Consider the following 17,655-nt stretch of genomic DNA (forward strand, 5'->3'; position numbering starts at 1 on the left):
AAAGAAAAGGAACTGGGACAAGAGGGGTGGCATACATTGGTACCAATCCCCTGTATTTTCCTCCCGTGGCAGCTGAATATCGGCAAGAGGAGGAGAAGCCTACTTTCAGCTGCTGCAGAAGAAAATACAGATTAGTCCATTGATTTCCACTCCAGCTGCCTATCCTGTCCAGGTTCTGGGGGTCGGCAAGTAAGGATCGCGGCTTACCTGTCACCTGCCCACAATTGATGGATTGTCAACTCCAGGATTAGGGTGTGCCCAGGCACACCTGGCACATCCCTTGCGCACGCCTATGTAAACAGTTCAGGTTTAGGAGATATTCACGGTACTTACAGGTAAGCCTTATTATAGGCTTACCTGTTGGTACAAGTGCAAAAAAATGTACTTCCACTTTAAGACATATGCTGGAGCTTGCCATTTGACTGATGCTGGCAACTCCATTAACCCTGAGTATCAGATTTACTTTCAAGTAAGCCTGTGATCAGAGCAATATGGGGGCTGCCATTGCTTTTCAATTTGAAATTCTTAGTTGTCTGGCTGTCAAGCTTTTCCAATTGCTCCATTGCTTCCAGAGGCAGTGACCCAGGAGAAGTGTGCAGCTTAAGGTGTTCTGACTTCACTGGCTATGTGCTTGCTCCAAGGCAGCGACTCAAAGTATTGAACTTGGTGCTGCCAGGCTTCTAGCATTTTCAGAACTAGTTAAGCAGTGACAGTCCCTGTATTTCTCATAGCACATTTTTTTTTTTTTCAAATCTGTTTGCAGGAGAGAGGAAGCTCAAGAAAGTTAACAAGCATTGAAACGTTAACTGGTAATCCAAAGTGCACTTGGCACAGGATGTTCAGGGTATTTTGCTGAGGACAATATGGATGAGGTCACAGGAACGTGTCATGCCTAATAACGCATTGAAAAGCCTGTATTGAGCCAAAGTTTTATTTAAAATGGTTTTAAGGGCAGAATGTTTTTTTACCTTAATGCATTATACGCATTAAGGTAAAAAAAAAAAAAAAAAATTTTTGGGTGCTGCTCTCATTATACTTACCTGAGCCTCGTCTCAATCCAGCTTTGTGCATGAGAGCAGCCGCTCTCCTGGGTCTCTCCTTGTTGGCTCACACAGCAGCGGGAGCCATTTTCTTCTGCTGCCGTTAATTGCAGCCAGTGAGCCAATTTAGAGCAGAGAGGGGGCAGGTCCAAGCCGATTCCTGTGTGTGTGTTTTTTTTTTTTTTTTTCTTTTTTTTTTCTTTTTTTTTTAGTAGTAAACTCCTGTACTACCACTTGTACCTATACGCAAGCTTATAAGGCTTACCTGTAGGTACTGTGAATATCTCCTAAACTTGCACAGTTTAGGGAATATTCAGAGTGCATGCAGCCAATGACATCACCGGCACATGCGCTCTGAAGGTCCGGCTTGCAGTGCCGGACTTTTAGAACCCGTGTCGGAAACAACGTCTTTCGCCCGCTTGCACGGGAGTGACCTCATCACACCCCTGGCCACTCATGTAGCCAAAGGCCGCAAACCTGGAAGGAAGACCGGGGAAGATGTCTCAGCTGTGACAGTGTGGTGCTGGAGGGCTTCGTTCTAAGGTAAGTCTATCATAATGTGCTAATATGCAATGCATACTAGCAGATTATGACATTGGCTTGCAGGTTGTTTTTTTTTTTTTTTTTTTTTAATTGCCTGCGGTCTAGTACCACTTCTTAAAACTTTTACAATCGCTAGTTTACCAGTTGATCGCAGTGCGATTACTGGTAGATCACCTGGGCTTGCCGACCTGCTGTCACATACCATGGATGAAGGTGCAGAGAAACTACTACTTCTATGTCAGTGATACTAACAGCACTCCACCTCTTATTCCTGGTAGCCGCAGTGTCACTGGGCATAATCACTCATGACACTGGATTCAGTAGCATTTTTAGGGGCACAATAGCATCTTTATGCTATTGTGCCATTTATAGCTGCTGTAGTTCCCATATAGATGCTGCTGTTCCCATATGACTGCACAATAGCACCTATAACAGGGATAACAACTATTGGGCTGCTATCATACTGATGCACTGTAGGTGCAGCGCAGTGTACCCGCAGCTTTGCTGTGGGTTAGCTGCACTTTAGCAATAGATTTCTTTGATATCCTGAGGGTTTGGTGCGCTTTCTGAAAGCACACCAAAACTCCTGAACACAGAAGTTTTGGTGCGATCTCAGAACGTGCACCAAACATGCAGGATTTCATAGAAGTCAATGGGCAGCTAACCAGCAGGAAAGCCACAGGTGCATCATTGTGAAAGCAGCCTTCTAGGGGGCTAAGGACAGTAAGGGCTCATTTACATTTGTGCTATGGGGCAGGGGAGATGAAATCGAATAGTTGAGTTGTGTTTTTTACCCCCCCAAACCACACCCATTTTAGCTGCAGTGTCCAGGGGTGTGCATGTGTTGCGGCCGCAGTATGGGTGATGCACCCTGTCATGCTTGTAAGACCTTGTGTCTGGTGATCTTTGATTTCTCCCATGTTGTTCAGGTAGATCTCCACCTCCTCTAAGGTTGCCTACCACTGCTTTAAAGTGCAGCTTAAAGAGGTTCTTCAGTCACCTGTGGCTAAGTTGGCTACAAAAACTGTAGTTTTTGACTTGTAATAAACACACTCACCTGCCCCAGGATCCAGCACTGTCCTCGTCCGACCAGTTCCTTCACTGGTCTTCGGTCCCCGACGCTGGCAGTGTAAGCAGCCGACTGTGACTACTTGCGGCTTCACAGCCAGCTACTCACTGTGCATGCACAAGCTGTGCTGTCTGAATGATACCGCAGCTTTTTGGGACCTGTGACGTGTCCCAGAAGGCTACAGGGGAAGGAGGGGGGGCCGGAACAAACACACACTAGTGCCAGATGTGAAAAAAGATGGGGCTTAACAGAGAGCAAAGCTTCCCTTTCTGGGAAGTTTCGCTATAAGTCAAAACATTTTTATTTTTCCTTAAGGCCCCTTTCATACTTGTGCGACTTGGAACTGCAAAATCGTACCCCATAATTTCCAATGAGTACCATTCGTATCTGTGCGGCTTCAAGTCGTACCGACTTCAAATTAGTCCATGTACTACTTTGGTCTGACTTTGATGTGAGCTGAGGTCCATAGACCAAGTTTACACAGGCATTCAAAGTAGCATCAATGTGAACCATGGCTAAAAGTAATTTTTTTTTTTTGAGTGGCATGTCAATTTATTTTTATGCAAGTGTGTATGACACATAGGGTTGCCACCTCATCCCTTCGAAACCGAACCAATATTACCCAGGTTCTGTGGCTGATAAGGGTGGTAATTAAACTCACATCGTGCCGTATTGGCATTAAATTAGCCTCAGGACCTGTGTAATTCAGTTAATAAAGTGTTCAGTTTAAAGGGATGAGGTTGCAAACCTAATTACATACAGAGCTCATAGACCTTTAGGCCGGGTTCACACTGGTGCAAAAAACACTCCGACATTGGGAGCTCATGTCGCATGACGTGTGAAAATCAATGTTTTCCTATGGGAGCCGTCTTAACTGGTCCGACACATGTCGGTCCGACTTTGAAAATGCTCCCTGCACTACTTTGGTCCGACTTTGATCCTACTTCAGCCCATTTAATATCATTAAAGTCGGAACGCCATCTTGCCTGATTCGGCATTTGGCATGCAACTTGTGCTCTGATGATCTTGAGGGGGAATTCCACACAAAATTTTTAATGAAAAACCGACATGGGTTCCCCCTCCAAGAGCATACCAGGCCCTTGGGTCTGGTATGGATTTTAACCTCCCTGGCGGTTTTCCCGAGTGTGGCTCGGGGTTAAAATTCAGGACCATTAGCGGTAACCCCAAGCCACAATCGGGATTACATCGCAGGATCCTGGTATGGCTTTACTTACCTTGTCCCCGGGATCCTGCGATGTCCCCCGCTGTCTGCGGGCTCCGTCCTCCTCCGAAGCCTCTCCGTGCCAGGCTCCGTTCCCTGCGAGTGGCGCGACGCACGGGGGCAGAGCCTGGCGGCAAATTCAAAAAATTGTAAAAACATAACACATACAGTACTGTAATCTTACAGATTATAATTTTGTTTTTGTGTTTCAAACTTTATCATACCCGGGATATCTACTAGACTCTTGTTTGGACAGATTTAAGTGTGTTATTGTTAAGAATTACAGACCTACAATATAAAACGCCAAATTTCCATGCAAAATAACTGTACCGCTTTCAGCACCTAAAATCTGAAATAATCATACCACCAGGGAGGTTAAGGGGGAACCCCCTACACTGAAAAACGGCTAGGTGGACTCACCAAAATCCATACCAGACCCTTATCCGAGCACACAGCCCGGACGATCAGGAAAGGGGGTGGGGATGAGCGAGTGCCCCCCTTCTGAACCATACCAGGCCGCATGCCCTCAACATGGGGGGTGGGTGCTTTGGGGCACACCCACCCCAAAGCACCTTGTCCCCATGTTGATGAGGACAATCGCCTCTTCCCGAAAATCCTGGCCGTTGGTTGTCGGGGTCTGTGGGCGGGGGGCTTATCGGAATCTGGGGGCCCCCAGATTTCGGCCCCCCACCCTATGTGAATGAGTAGGGGGTACATCGTACCCCCTACCCATTCACCTGGGGAAAAAAATTGTCAATAAAAAAAAAAAAAAAAAAAAAATAACACACTAGACAGGTTTTTAAAGGTAATCTCCACGCTCTCCGGCCTCTCCTCCCGCTCTCTGGTGCCTTCTGCTAGGCTCCTCCGCTATCTTCTGCCCGCTCTTTTACTAGCGGTGGCCCGGTCTTCTCCATCGTGTTCTTCCCTCTTCTCTTCTTCCTATGTTGACACGACGTTCTCTCTCGCGGTAATGCCGTGTGCGTGGTGCGCAATGACTTGTATAGACATGGGGCGTGGTCACCGGGTGATGTCATCCGGTGACTCTGCTCCTTATGACATCACCGTCCCATCATGCCCTGGGTAGTGACATCATAAGGGGTGGCGTCACCAGATTACATCACCTGGTGACCACGCCCCATGCCTATATGTCGTTGCGCATGCGACATTACTGAGGGAGAGAGCGTCGTGTCAACGTCGGAAGGCGACTAAGAAGAGTGGGCTAAAGATAGCGGAGGAGCCCGGCAGAAGGCACCGGAGAGTGTGGAGAAGTCGAAGGAAGACTAATTACTTTAAAAACCTGTCGTGTGTGTGTGGTGTTTTTTTTTTTTTTTTTTTTTTTTTTACGCTTTTTTTTTTTTACGCTTTTTTTTTTCTCCCCAGGTGAATGGGTACTCATTCACATAGGTTGGGGGGCCGGGATCTGGGGGCCCCCTTATTAAAGGGGGCTCCCAGATTGCGATTAGCCCCCCGCCCGCAGACCCTGACGGCCAACGGCCAGGGTTGTCGGAAAGAGGCCCTTGTCCCCGTCAACATGGGGACAGGGTGCTTTGGGGTGGGGGGGCCGCAGGGCGCCCCCCTGCCCCAAAGCACCCACCCCCCATGCTGAGGGCATGTGGCCTGGTACGGTTGGGGGGGGGGGGGGGCGCTCGCTCGTCCCCAACCCCTTTCCTGACCGGCCTGAACTGCATGCACGGATAAGGGTCTGGTATGGATCTTGGGGGGGCTCACGCCGTTTTTTCGATGTAGGGGGTTCCCCTTAAAATCCATACCAAACCCATGGGCCTGGTATGCTCTTGGAGGGGGAACCCATGCAGTTTTTTTATTTGAAATTTTGCGTGGAGTTCCCCCTCAAGATTCATACCAAACACAGTGCCTGGTATTGGCGAGGATCCAAGTTGGATCCCTGTTAATTGAAAAACGGATGTATGTCCGCTTTAAGTCGCAGGGCAAAGTCGGATCCAAAGTAGGACGGCTGTTGTGTCGTGCCAGTGTGAACTCAGCCTCAGGGCCCATTTGCACTTTCAAAGGGACCAGCTGCGAATGCTCACAGGGTAGTCGCTGCATGATTGATTAAATGTGAATGGCCACAAATATCTGTGGGTTTTGGCAGCCTCCCTTTGCTTTGCATGAAGCTCCCTGTCCCTAGCCAATTGAAGGCAACCCTGCTGAGTCTCTTGCGGCTAATTGCAAACTGTACCATTTGTAAGTGTGGATGGGGCCTTAAAATGAGTCACAAAGATGAATTGTGTTTGTAATCTTCTCATTGTTTCTGCAGGGTTTGGTCCTTTTGGCGAGCATGCTGTTAATGCAAGTTGGGTGGCTGTACAGGTTAGTGATTTATTTGTGGTAAAAATATTTATGAATGTCTGTGTAGCAAGGAGCAGACCCTTGCAGCAAGTTAGGTTGAAATCTTGACAATAATTCAGACCATGCACTCTTAGATATGGAGGCTGATTAAATAAAGAGGTTGAATATTCACTTACATTTTTGAAATGCGTGCTAAGCAAATTCCTGTTTACCATTTCATCTGTGCATGATCCGTTATTCAAAGAGAACAGGAATTTGTATTCCATAACATTTTCACACACAGTTGACTGAAGTTTCTTTGTGTATTTAGTAAATCAGCCCACCCATTAGTTGCCCAACACATCACAATATGTTTGTGGCAATGACTGAATTATTTTTGGAATCTTAAAGCGGCGTTCCACCTATATAAAAGTCAGCAGCTACAAAAAGTGTAGCTGTTGACTTTTAGGCTGCATTCACACCTGAGCCTTTTCAGCTTATAAAACGCCTGAAAAACTCCCAACAAGCAAAATCCCATTCAATGGCACCTGTTCACATCTGAGCGTTTTGTCACCTGAAGAAAAAAGAACACAAGCTTCTTTGGGACAGATTACAGGTGTTTTTCTACTTTTTACATTGTGACCTGAACAAAATTGCGGCAAAAACGCGCAACTTTGAAACGCTCAGGTGTGAATGCAGCCTAAATAATCGGACACTCACCTGTCCTACGGTCCAGTGAAGCAGATGAACAAAGCCCTGCTCTCGGGGGCGTGGCTTGGCGCGCGATGGAGATGGCACCCTAAACGAGGAGCTCTGCCAGACCAGCGGCCCAAACTAGTCTTTCTGCCGCACAGCAAGCGACGATGAGCAGGCAGAATCGTTGCTCACAGCACACCCGTTCCCGCCGCTCTACCGCTGCATCAGCCGGGAGGAACATCTCAGAGATTTTCAGGAATCAAGCTGTGATACAGAAAGTTACTGCAGGAGGGAAGATGGCGCCGGTGCAGCGTGAGGAGGATCTCAGCGAAGACTCCCTGTCTGCTACAGAGGACAATGGTAGGAGAGGGGCATGTCCTGATCATCCACTAACTTATGCAGATATGTCAGGCTTTGCTGCTGACATCAAAGCCTCATTCTCTGCAGCTATCACGGACCTCAAAACCAATCTGTTAGTTCGAACTAACAGAGAAGATGGCCACCGCTGAAGCAGCAGGAAAGCACAGAGATAAAGCCATAAACAGGCTGGACAGGGTGGTTTCCTCTCATGCACTCCACTTTATTGAGATGAACAGACACCTGGAAGATCTCGATAACAGGGGGAGAAGGAACAATATTAGAGTTCGAGGAATACCAGAATCAGTCGATGCAGACCAAATAACTCATGTACTGCAGAGGGTTTTTAATAGCCTCCTGGAGAGACCAGAGGACACGGACATTGAATTTGTCAGAGCGCATAGAGCTCTAAGAGCCAGAGGCCCAGATACACTTCCCCCTCGTGACATCATTTGTTGCTTGCAAAGCTTTTCTCTTAAAGAGGAGATCATGTACAAGGCACGCAGAAATGAGCAGATTGTGTTCAACAGCGCTCACATAACTCTATTTCAAGATCTTTCCCAAATTACGCTGAAAAATCGCAGGGCCCTGCGACCCTTGTTAGAGGTGCTACGGGCAAAAGATCTCCGGTACACGTGGCGCTTCCCCTTTGCCCTCTGTGTCGCACAATGGCAAACAACACTTTCTCCGCACTCCAAGTGACCTTCAGGAGTTTTGCAGCGCCCTGCAGTTAGGTGAAATTGACCTACCGGAGTGGTATCAGGAGTTTTTACTCCCATCCGGAGACAGAAGCCCACCACACTCCCCTATGGTGACCCCAGAGAAACATCACGCAAAGAAACAGAAGCAGAGTCGGCAGGATGGTTCAATCGCTGGCACTCCAAGGGGCAAAGCACACTCCTCCAGGATGTTAATGGATGCATGAGCGCGAGAATCCTATCACCTAACGATGTTCTGTTTCGCTCAGGTTTCAGCTCGCACCTTAGCATATGTGCTAATTGAGCAGATACTCTGTTAATTCTACAGCTAAGTTTTCACGCAAGGACTCCCCATTCCGGATCATTTGACACCTGGAGGAAAAGACCTACTACTACTAATGTCGTCCTTGTCTATGGTCCCTCTCCCCCCTTCTTCCTTTTTTTTTTTTTTTTTTTTTTTTTCTTTAACACGTGGGAGGGATAACGTGGGCTGTTTGGCGGAGACCTGGGAACCTCCTAACCACTCACCAGGGGGTCCCACAAGATCCCTATGGTGAATCACACCAACCTTTGCTCCATTCATTGTGAACTTGTCAGCCTAACGGGAACTTGGGAGACAAAGTTTCAGCCCAGGGCATTGCCATGTACCCCACTCAGAGGACACGACACATCTTGCTGGTTGGCTTGTCCTTACAAGAAGCCCAGATGGACTATGATGCTTGTTTGGCCTACCTAGGGACTTAGCAAGATTCTCTTACCTCCTATCTATTTTAAATGTTACTATAAGCCGGATGGGGACTCTTAGCTCAATGTAGAGTTTCTGCTTATACTTCCCTCTGTGTGTTTCTGTTTTTGTTTTTTTTTTGTTTTTTGGTTCCTGCACTAAGTGAGTCCTGTACGGGGAGGGGAGGGGTAGGGAGGCAACTATGCCTTTCACGTCCTGATCCCACCACCCCATATATTTCTTTAAGTTATTATTATAGTTATTGCTTGTTCCACTCCGTTTTCTTGGTTGGAGCCCCGCTCTAACAGTCCAAGCGGCAGAAATGACCATCTGGCACTACCCACTTGCTAAAATGGGCCGTGGTCTGGCTGTCCTAAGTCCCTGATAGTTCATTTCAATTTTTTTTCCTACTTTTGTTAAGTTGGGACTGGTATCTGACCGCGTGCCTCTCGCGTCCCCACAGTGTGTCAGAGGGGTTATAGACCCACTCTCACACACTAAATATTGACCCACTCTGACATTGTTATTGTCTGGGAGGGTTGTAAATCTCACTCTCCGTACTCTTATTTCTAATTTCTCACTATACTCCTATCTTTCTGTCTATTTCTTCCCATTTTTCTTAGTCACTGAGGTGGTACAACTACGTTTAAGTATTTAAATTCTAACAAGTACTTTTTATAGTTGTGATTACAGGTACTGTCTGCAGTCTCTCTCTGGCCCTGAACAATGGCTTACTCTGCGTTAGGTCGAGCCCCTACGGTGGTATCTCACAACGTCAAAGGCCTAAACATTCCGGAGAAACGCACTACTCTCTTGCGGGAATTAAAAAAAGGTAAGCCTAAAATTGTTTTCCTGCAAGAGACCCATTTTAAGACAAACCAGGTTCCCAGGCTCACCGACTCCTACTTCATAGAGGCACACCACGCCACAAACGACAGCTCCAAATCTAAAGGAGTGTCAATACTGCTCAGTAGGGAGGCTTCATTCGAGATCACAGACAAATTGGTTGATCCAGGGGGGAGATATATTTTTGTCAAAGGGAAATGTTCTGGGGTGCCCACCACATTAGCGAATGTTTATTTCCCTAATACTTCCCACTTGTCCTTTTGCAAAAAGCTGATGAGGGAGTTAGAGGGTTTCAGCACAGGCCGCTTAATCTTAGGGGGAGATTTTAACATTCCCTTAAACCCGTTAGTAGATACGTCAACAGGGAAAACCTTCATTACCTATAAAATATTTTAAAAAATTAAAATTCTCCTCCACTCTTTAGATTTAGTTGACACTTGGCGCTTCCTACACCCTGAGGACAAAGATTTCTCCTTCTATTCAATCCCACATGAACGCCACTCCAGGATTGATTACCTCTTTATCACACAGAGGGATCTCCATATAGTCAGAGAGGCAAACCTAGGGATACAGACAATTTCTGATCATGCCTAAATTTGACTGATACCCCGGCCAGATCGGGAACTTGTAGACTAAATTCCTCTCTCATAACAGATCCAGTTCTGCTGTCCATACTGACCGCAGCTTTGAAAGAGTTCTTCAGGCATAATGTGACCCCGGGCATGGACCCACTGATGGTTTGGGAGGCCCACAAGTGCTCCATCAGGGGAGAGCTAATTAGGATGGGTGCACAAAAAAAGAAAGACCAAGAAAAGGAAATTCTCCAATTAACACAAAAAATCTGTCATCTAGAAACCTTACACAAGCAATCCTTGACATCCAAATCGGCGACCACTCTCCTTGAGACAAGATTGACCCTTAAACAGCTTCTAGAATCCAAAACGAAACGTTTCCTTTTCTTTAGAAAAAAAATATACTACGAGCAAGGTGACAAACCCGGCTATCTGCTTGCCAGGGCATTGAGGGGACCCACTCCTAAATATAACATCTCAGGCATTCAAAATAAGGATGGCAGGGTGGATAGAACAACGGACAAAATAGCACAACACTTCCAGGAATTCTATACCAATTTATACAATCTCCCAACCCAACACAGACCACATGATTTGCAGGGAGAAAGGCTCCGGGTGATGCGGGATTTCTTGAGGGGTTCAGGCCTCCCTTCGCTTACAGCGGAGGACGCCGCATCACTCGAGAGTCCCGTGGACCTGTCGGAACTCAAATTCGCTATTAAAGATTTAAAACACGGTAAGAGCCCGGGTCCTGACGGGTTCACGGCCATATACTACAAGACATTCGTTGACACATTATCTCCACACCTCCAAGACGCATTAAATTCCCTATCAAAGCCAAGAACGGTCCCCCCAGAGTTTTTATCGGCCTTTATTACCGTGTTACCCAAACCAGATAAGGATCCGCTTCACTGTTCTAGCTATAGGCCTATATCGCTACTGAATTTAGATGTGAAGATATTGGCCAAAATCATCTCCAATAGACTGAAACCTCTACTACATAATGTGATAGGACCGGAACAGGCGGGCTTTATGCCTGGAAGAGAGGCAAGGGATAATGTCACCAAAGCCCTAAACCTGATTCATGCTGCTCATGGACGAAAGATCGAGGGTCTTCTCCTGTCTACGGACGCGGAGAAGGCCTTCGATCGAGTAGCCTGGGACTACATGTTTGAAACTTGCAAACACATAGGCTTGGGACCAGGAATGATGGCCTGGATAACCTCCCTCTACCAAAACCCTTCAGCCAGACTCAAAATAAACGGTTCACTTTCCAATAAAGTAAGCATAAACAATGGGACAAGACAGGGTTGTCCATTGTCACCCCTGCTATTCATAATATCACTAGAACCATTTATTAGACGAATCATAGCTAATACAGCTGTAAAGGGATTTGAGGTCATAAGGCGTGAATTCAAAGTAGCGGCATATGCCGATGACCTACTCTTCTTCCTGACTGATCCACATATATCCATCCCCTCCCTTATGAGAGAGTTCGCAATATTTGGTTATATTTCTAACCTTAAGATAAACTTTTAGAAGTCGGAGGCGATGAATATTTCACTCCCAGAACAAACACTAAAGACAATTCAGAACAATAGTCCATTCAAGTGGGAAACACAGGCCGTCAAATACCTGGGAGTTTGGCTTACACCTAAGCTGTCCTCTATCTTCTCCCGAAACTTCCTTCCCCTTCTCAAAACCATAGAAAAGGATTTACAAACTTGGCACACGGGGTTCTTTTCGTGGTTTGGCAGGGTGGCCATTTGCAAAATGGCCATACTGCCTAAAATTCTATATTTATTACGCACACTCCCCATTAAAATCCCACTAAGCTTTTTTAAATTGCTTCAGGCCCTTCAAATGCGATTCATTTGGGCACACAAATCGCCACGTATTAAATTTTCCCTACTAACAAGAGCCAAAGCAGTGGGTGGGTTGGGGATACCAGACGTTAAAATGTACTACCATGCCACGCACATTGCCAGGATCATAGACTGGCACTATCATTGCGGCATAAAGGATTGGGTGTCGTTGGAAAATGATCTGAGCCCAATTCCCCTGATGTTCTCCCCCTGGATACCAAAATTCAAATACCCCTCGACTCTGAGAGTCCACCCTTTGATGGGGACCACTTTAGAAATCTTTCATCATCTAGCTGAACAACCTAAACTTTCTTCTCCTCTCAGTCCTCTCACCCCATTGCAAAACAACCCTGACTTTCCACCTGGAGTGGGGAACAGCCTCTTGCGTTCCTCTGATCAAAAACTACCACTTCTGACTTCCCACTGCTTCGATAACAAGATAATGAAAGACTTGACTAATCTAAAGGATGACAACAATATACCTTCCCTTCCCTTGTGGTCGTACTTTCAAGTCAGAAGTTACGTTAACAATGCCACCCGTAAGAGACACTTCACTAGAGAACCTACTGAGTTGGAGTCGGTGTGCCTAAAGGGAGAGCAGGTTGTAAAGACCACATCAGTCGCTTACCAGTGGTTACAAAATTCAAAAAAACCCGCAGATAATAGGCCCAGAGAGAGATGGTCAGACTGCCTTGACATGACAATTTCAGATACCCAATGGGAGAGAGCCTGTACTATGGCGCATAAATGCTCCTTGAGCACGAGAATGCAGGAGACGGCTTATAAAATGCTCACTCATTGGTATGCAACCCCAGCAAAGATTCACAAATGGTTCCCCCAGTCGCCAGACACATGCTGGAGATGCAACAAAGAGAAAGGAACTCTAATGCACATTTGGTGGCAATGTGAACGAATAACACCGTACTGGAACAAGGTTAAAGAGGTAATATACCGAATCACGGAGACCAAGCTCAAACTTAACGCAGCATGTTGCCTGCTTCACATTACAAATTTTACCTTTAGAAGATACAAAAACTCTCTCACCAGACACCTACTAAATGCGGCTCTCTCATTCCACTGTTTTGAAAATCAACAATAGTCCCTTCTCTGAAAGACTGGTTGCACAAAATTTCATATATTTGTGAAATGGAAGACACACGGGCACAGTCAGAAGAAAAAGTTGAGCGTTATCACGAAACTTGGTCTCCCTGGTTCATATATAGATACTCCCAGGATTATGAAAACTTGATTAAATAACTGGTCAATACTTACCATTACTTGATCAAATACATAACCATGTAATAACCTGAACTGTTTTGTTATACTGAATTTAAGAAAGTACATTAGACGTTCGAACCCAACAAGCTCTAAACAACTCCCTCAAATCACTGTGACTTATAGGTCATAACACCTATCCTTTTCTCCAGTTTTCTTACCTCTTCTTTTCTTATCTCCACTCTGTTCTTTACCCTACTCATCAAACAAATGCAGATTTCAAAAAGATACCTAAAGGTGGACATAGTTTCCTGAACACACAGAAGTTCTTATCCAAAGACAGCTTACTTAATTGTCAGAATGCTTAGCTATGACTCACGGACATGTTAGATACGATTTTGACTTTAAGTTTGACACCAGTTGATTGATGTATATCAGCTCCTATCTGCACTCATGTATGTTTATATATGCTTCATTTTCTTCAATAAACTATTTTATGTGAAAAAAAAACAAAGCCCTGCTCTCTGCAGCGCTGGCATTCTGACTTTGGGCGCCCGGCTGTGGCTTTACCGCCGGGCACGCACTGTGCATGCGCCAGCCGCGCTGCGCGTACTGATTGGTTGGGCAGTCTTCTGGGACCTCTGACGTGTCCCAGAAGATTGCAGGGGGGGAGAGGTGAACTTCCTTCCGACTCCGCGGAGCCCCGGGAGGAAGTGGGAGCTGGATTCCTCAAAGTGACATACCAAATGTGGCATGTCAGGGGGTCATCTTCACTTAAAGCGTTTTTGGGTGGAATTCCGCTTTTAAAACTGAATAACACTGGTGAACATGGTCAGAAGACCACAGTGATAGCAACTCTTGGCCTCAGTCTAAAATCTGCTTCAAGTCCTTTAGTCATGCAGAGAATGCAGTCTGTTTAGTCCACCCCAGGAGTTAATTTATGCAGACATCTATTGCATGCGTACACATTTTTAGAAATATGGCTTTTCTAATATACTGTCATCCACATAAAGCTAATTTCTTTTACATGTGCTTGCTTGAATGAATAAATAACTTTAAAAAAGGAAATGAAAGTTTGAGAGTGGAAAGGAGGACTTTTTTTATGGAGCTAGTCAAAGCTCTTGAACTTAAGCTGATATTGAAGGAAAGCGTTTTTTGTCTTTTTAGAATAGAGAAAAACGGGTAGTGGGGAGTTTTTTTTGTCTTAATGCAAGGAATGCATTAAAGTGGATGTAAACCCGAAATTTTTTTTTTTTTTTTGTTTGATATCATACTGTGGAGTATAAGATTTCCTATCATTTGAGCCCAGTCTTGCCACACACAGTTAATCCATCTCTGAGCAATCCTCTTTTATTGTTCAGTGAGAAAAATCTTGACAAACTGAGAAAAACTTTGTCAAATACTCCCCCTTGCTGTGAGTGACAGCCTAAGACATGCATGATTTTTTAATTCCCACCCCCACTCCTTTCTTCAGCAGCTCTGCAAGGATTGGCTGTTCCACACCTCACCATGATTTGGCATGCTGAAGTCATGTGGTTAATTTCCTGTCTTTTCACTGGATGTTAGAGATCATAGCAGAAGTTCAGTTAGAAATACACAGGAGAAAATGCATATTGACAAGGGGAGTGTAGAGGTGGGCGGGGAGTATAATGAAATCATGACTCCACCCACCGAGCTCCAGACAACAGACCCACCCACAGAATATGCAGTTTTTCAGCTCTCATAACAGACAGAGGGGAGACATTTGACAGGTAAAGATACATGCAGGAGGCATGTATATCCTTATAGATAACCCCTATGGCAGTAGTTTAGAAAGGATGACATTTGGTTTACATCCACTTTAAGGTAAACATTTTGAGTTTAGAAACACTTTAACTTGATATCATCCTCTTTGAATACTATGTATAGCAGTACTTACACTGGGTGAGGGAGGGGCGCACTTGAACCACACATTGGTTTAAGCCCTTACATACGCCCAGTAAAGTGACTGACCTCGGGTAATACAGAGAAGAATCAAATCCTCCTTCATATGTTATACCTATCTGCAGCCCTTTCTTTTCCATTCAAATTGCTGACATTTAATGCTTGTCTGAGAAATCAGAAAAAATGCAGCACAGAGCTGACGGTACATTCTGCATAGCTCACTGAAATGATAAATCATACCCTGAAGACTTTCCTTTTTTTTTTTTTTTGGGCCCAAAATCACTTTTGAAAAATAGCAGTATGCTTCCTGGTATGTGCTCTACAGCCTCCCCCCCCCCCCTCCGGGAGGCAGCTTAACCTGAAGAGATGAGAGAGCAGGAGCAGGCTGGCTTGTCACTATGCATGGAGGCTACCAAGTCTGCAGATTCCCACTCCCAGGTGCTGCAGGACTTGGTTGCCTGAACAGGAGCAACCCATACTAGCAGGCATCCTCGGGGCAGTGCCTAACTGCACTGCCTCAGTAAACACGCTAAAAAAACAATTTGGTCGGCTGAGAGAAGAGGTATCCTTTCTACGCCCGGATATACAAAAGATGAGGGTGAAAACCACAGCAGTGGAAAGCCAGCTTAGTGATATGGAAGACCAGCTGCCCCCACTGGCACGGGATACTAAAGTGGCTCTTCAGCTGGCAAAAGAGGCAGAGGACCTGGAAAACCGTCTCTGAAGAAATAATGTCAGAATCTTCAGCCTACCTGAGCATGCCAAGGAAAGGGACCCCACGGTCTTCATAGATAACTGTCTCCTGGTAGTATTTGGGTGAGGGGCCTTTTCACCCTTCTGTGCAGTAGAAAGGGCTCAGAGTCCCACCACCACCAGGCAACCCACCGACGTCCGTGCTGGCAAAATTGCTCCATTACCGTGATCGGGAGGCTCTGCTACGTCAAGCGCGGGAACGCGACAACTTTCTTTATAATGGTACCAGGGTTTCTTTTTACCCGGATTTCTCTGCGGAAGTACAAAGGCGCAGAGCCAGATTTGGGCTACTTTCACACTGAGACGCTTTAAAGGGGCTACAGAGCTAAAAATAGCGCCTGTAAAGCGCCTCTCCTGTGTCTCCAGTGTGAAAGCCCGAAGGCTTCCACAATGAAGCGGTGCGCTTGCAGGGTGGTCAAAAAAGTCCTGCAAGCTGCATCTTGGCAGCTCTATAGGAGCAGTGTATTCATCGCTCCTAAAGCGCCCCTTCCCATTAAAAACAATGGAGCAGGGCTGCAAAGCGAAGCTGCAGCGGTGCTTTGCGGGCGGTTTTAACTCTTTTTCAGCCGCTAGCGGAGGTTAAGACCGCGCCGCTAGCGGCTGAACAGCGCCGCTAAAACTATGATAAAGCGGCGCTAAATATAGCGCCGTTTTGCCTCCGACAGTCTGAAAGTAGCCTTACAGATGTCAAGAGAAGATTCCGATTTCTACAATTGCCTTATGACATGCGGTAAAACTTGGGGTTACAGAAAAAGGTCAAGTGCAATTCTTTGAATCTCCTAAGGAGGCGATGGCTTGGCTAGATCGCAATGAGCAGGCTCTTCGTCACCGTGAGGAGGAGGTAGCGGGAGACTGAGGAATATGCTCCTGGTATGCTGCCAGGTAATGATCTGTTCCTCATCTCAACTGTCTGCTGCACTTATGCTTTTTGTTTTCCTATGGTACACTGTTCTCTGGCTGGGGGACATAATCTTACAGCTGAAGATGTGAGCTACACAAAGTTATTGGATTGAGAGAACTGATGTTTGTCTCATTGTTTATGGTGTGAGAACTTGCACGTTTGGGCTGCCCTGTCGGCAGTGATTGCTCAAGACAGATCTTCCTTTTTGATTTATGTTTCGGTTGCACGCTTTTTCACATACAGGCACAACATTAGCAGCAACTTCTATGGAGACCACACAGTTTTGCTTTAATGTTACCTTTTTACTAGCCTACTGCACCCACCTGAGACGGTCTGTACTGGATGAGGTCGACTTTCCAAGACAGTTGGACGTGTCAACGAGGGCCTGGTACATGTACCCAGTCATGATATATCTTTCTTGGCCATAGCAGGTGGTATTACAACTTCCCTATGACAACCGTACCGATAATCTCTTGGAACATTAGGGGTGTCCACTACCCTCCTCAAGCGAACCATGGTTTCTATGTGCCTTTAAAAAGTTTCACCCTGCCATTCGTTGCTTCCAAAAAACTCCACTGTTGATTTGATTAAATGTTTAGGGTACTCTTGGGTGGGGTGGGCATATCCTTCAACACACAACTTACTTGCGAGGGGTCAGTGTGCTGGTACATGCTGCACTGGACTTCCAGGAATTTGACAGGTTAATTGACTCTGATGGGCATTTTGTATTCCTACACTATAGGTAATCTGACGTGTATATTGGTGTGTGTATATCCCACCACCCATTGGGGCTACGGTGCTCAGGCTTCTAATCTCCAATTTGGATGGGTGACCTGAGCTACCGCTGCTCATAATGGGTGACTTTAATTGCGGTTTACATCCAGCCTTGGATAGACACCAAGTTCCTCAGTCCTCTGCTCTCTCCAGGGGTACTCCCCTGGGGAG

At 46.0% G+C, this 17,655-nt stretch overlaps 1 protein-coding gene across 3 annotated transcripts in view; it reads left to right on the forward strand.

Annotated features, from left to right (window-relative positions):
- PGPEP1 (pyroglutamyl-peptidase I) overlaps positions 1 to 17,655 on the forward strand; it is a 144,530-nt gene that overhangs the window by 3,979 nt on the left and 122,896 nt on the right. For 2 of the 3 annotated variants that reach the window (XM_073595859.1, XM_073595850.1), the window contains exon 2: positions 6,150 to 6,202. The exons of the other annotated variant lie outside the window; for it this stretch is intronic. In XM_073595859.1, the coding sequence (XP_073451960.1) occupies positions 6,150 to 6,202 (53 nt within the window). The remainder of the gene's footprint in view (positions 1 to 6,149; positions 6,203 to 17,655) is intronic. 3 annotated transcript variants of the gene reach the window in all.

This window comes from Aquarana catesbeiana, linkage group LG01, assembly GCF_042186555.1.
Source record: "Aquarana catesbeiana isolate 2022-GZ linkage group LG01, ASM4218655v1, whole genome shotgun sequence".
Lineage (NCBI taxonomy): Eukaryota > Metazoa > Chordata > Amphibia > Anura > Ranidae > Aquarana > Aquarana catesbeiana.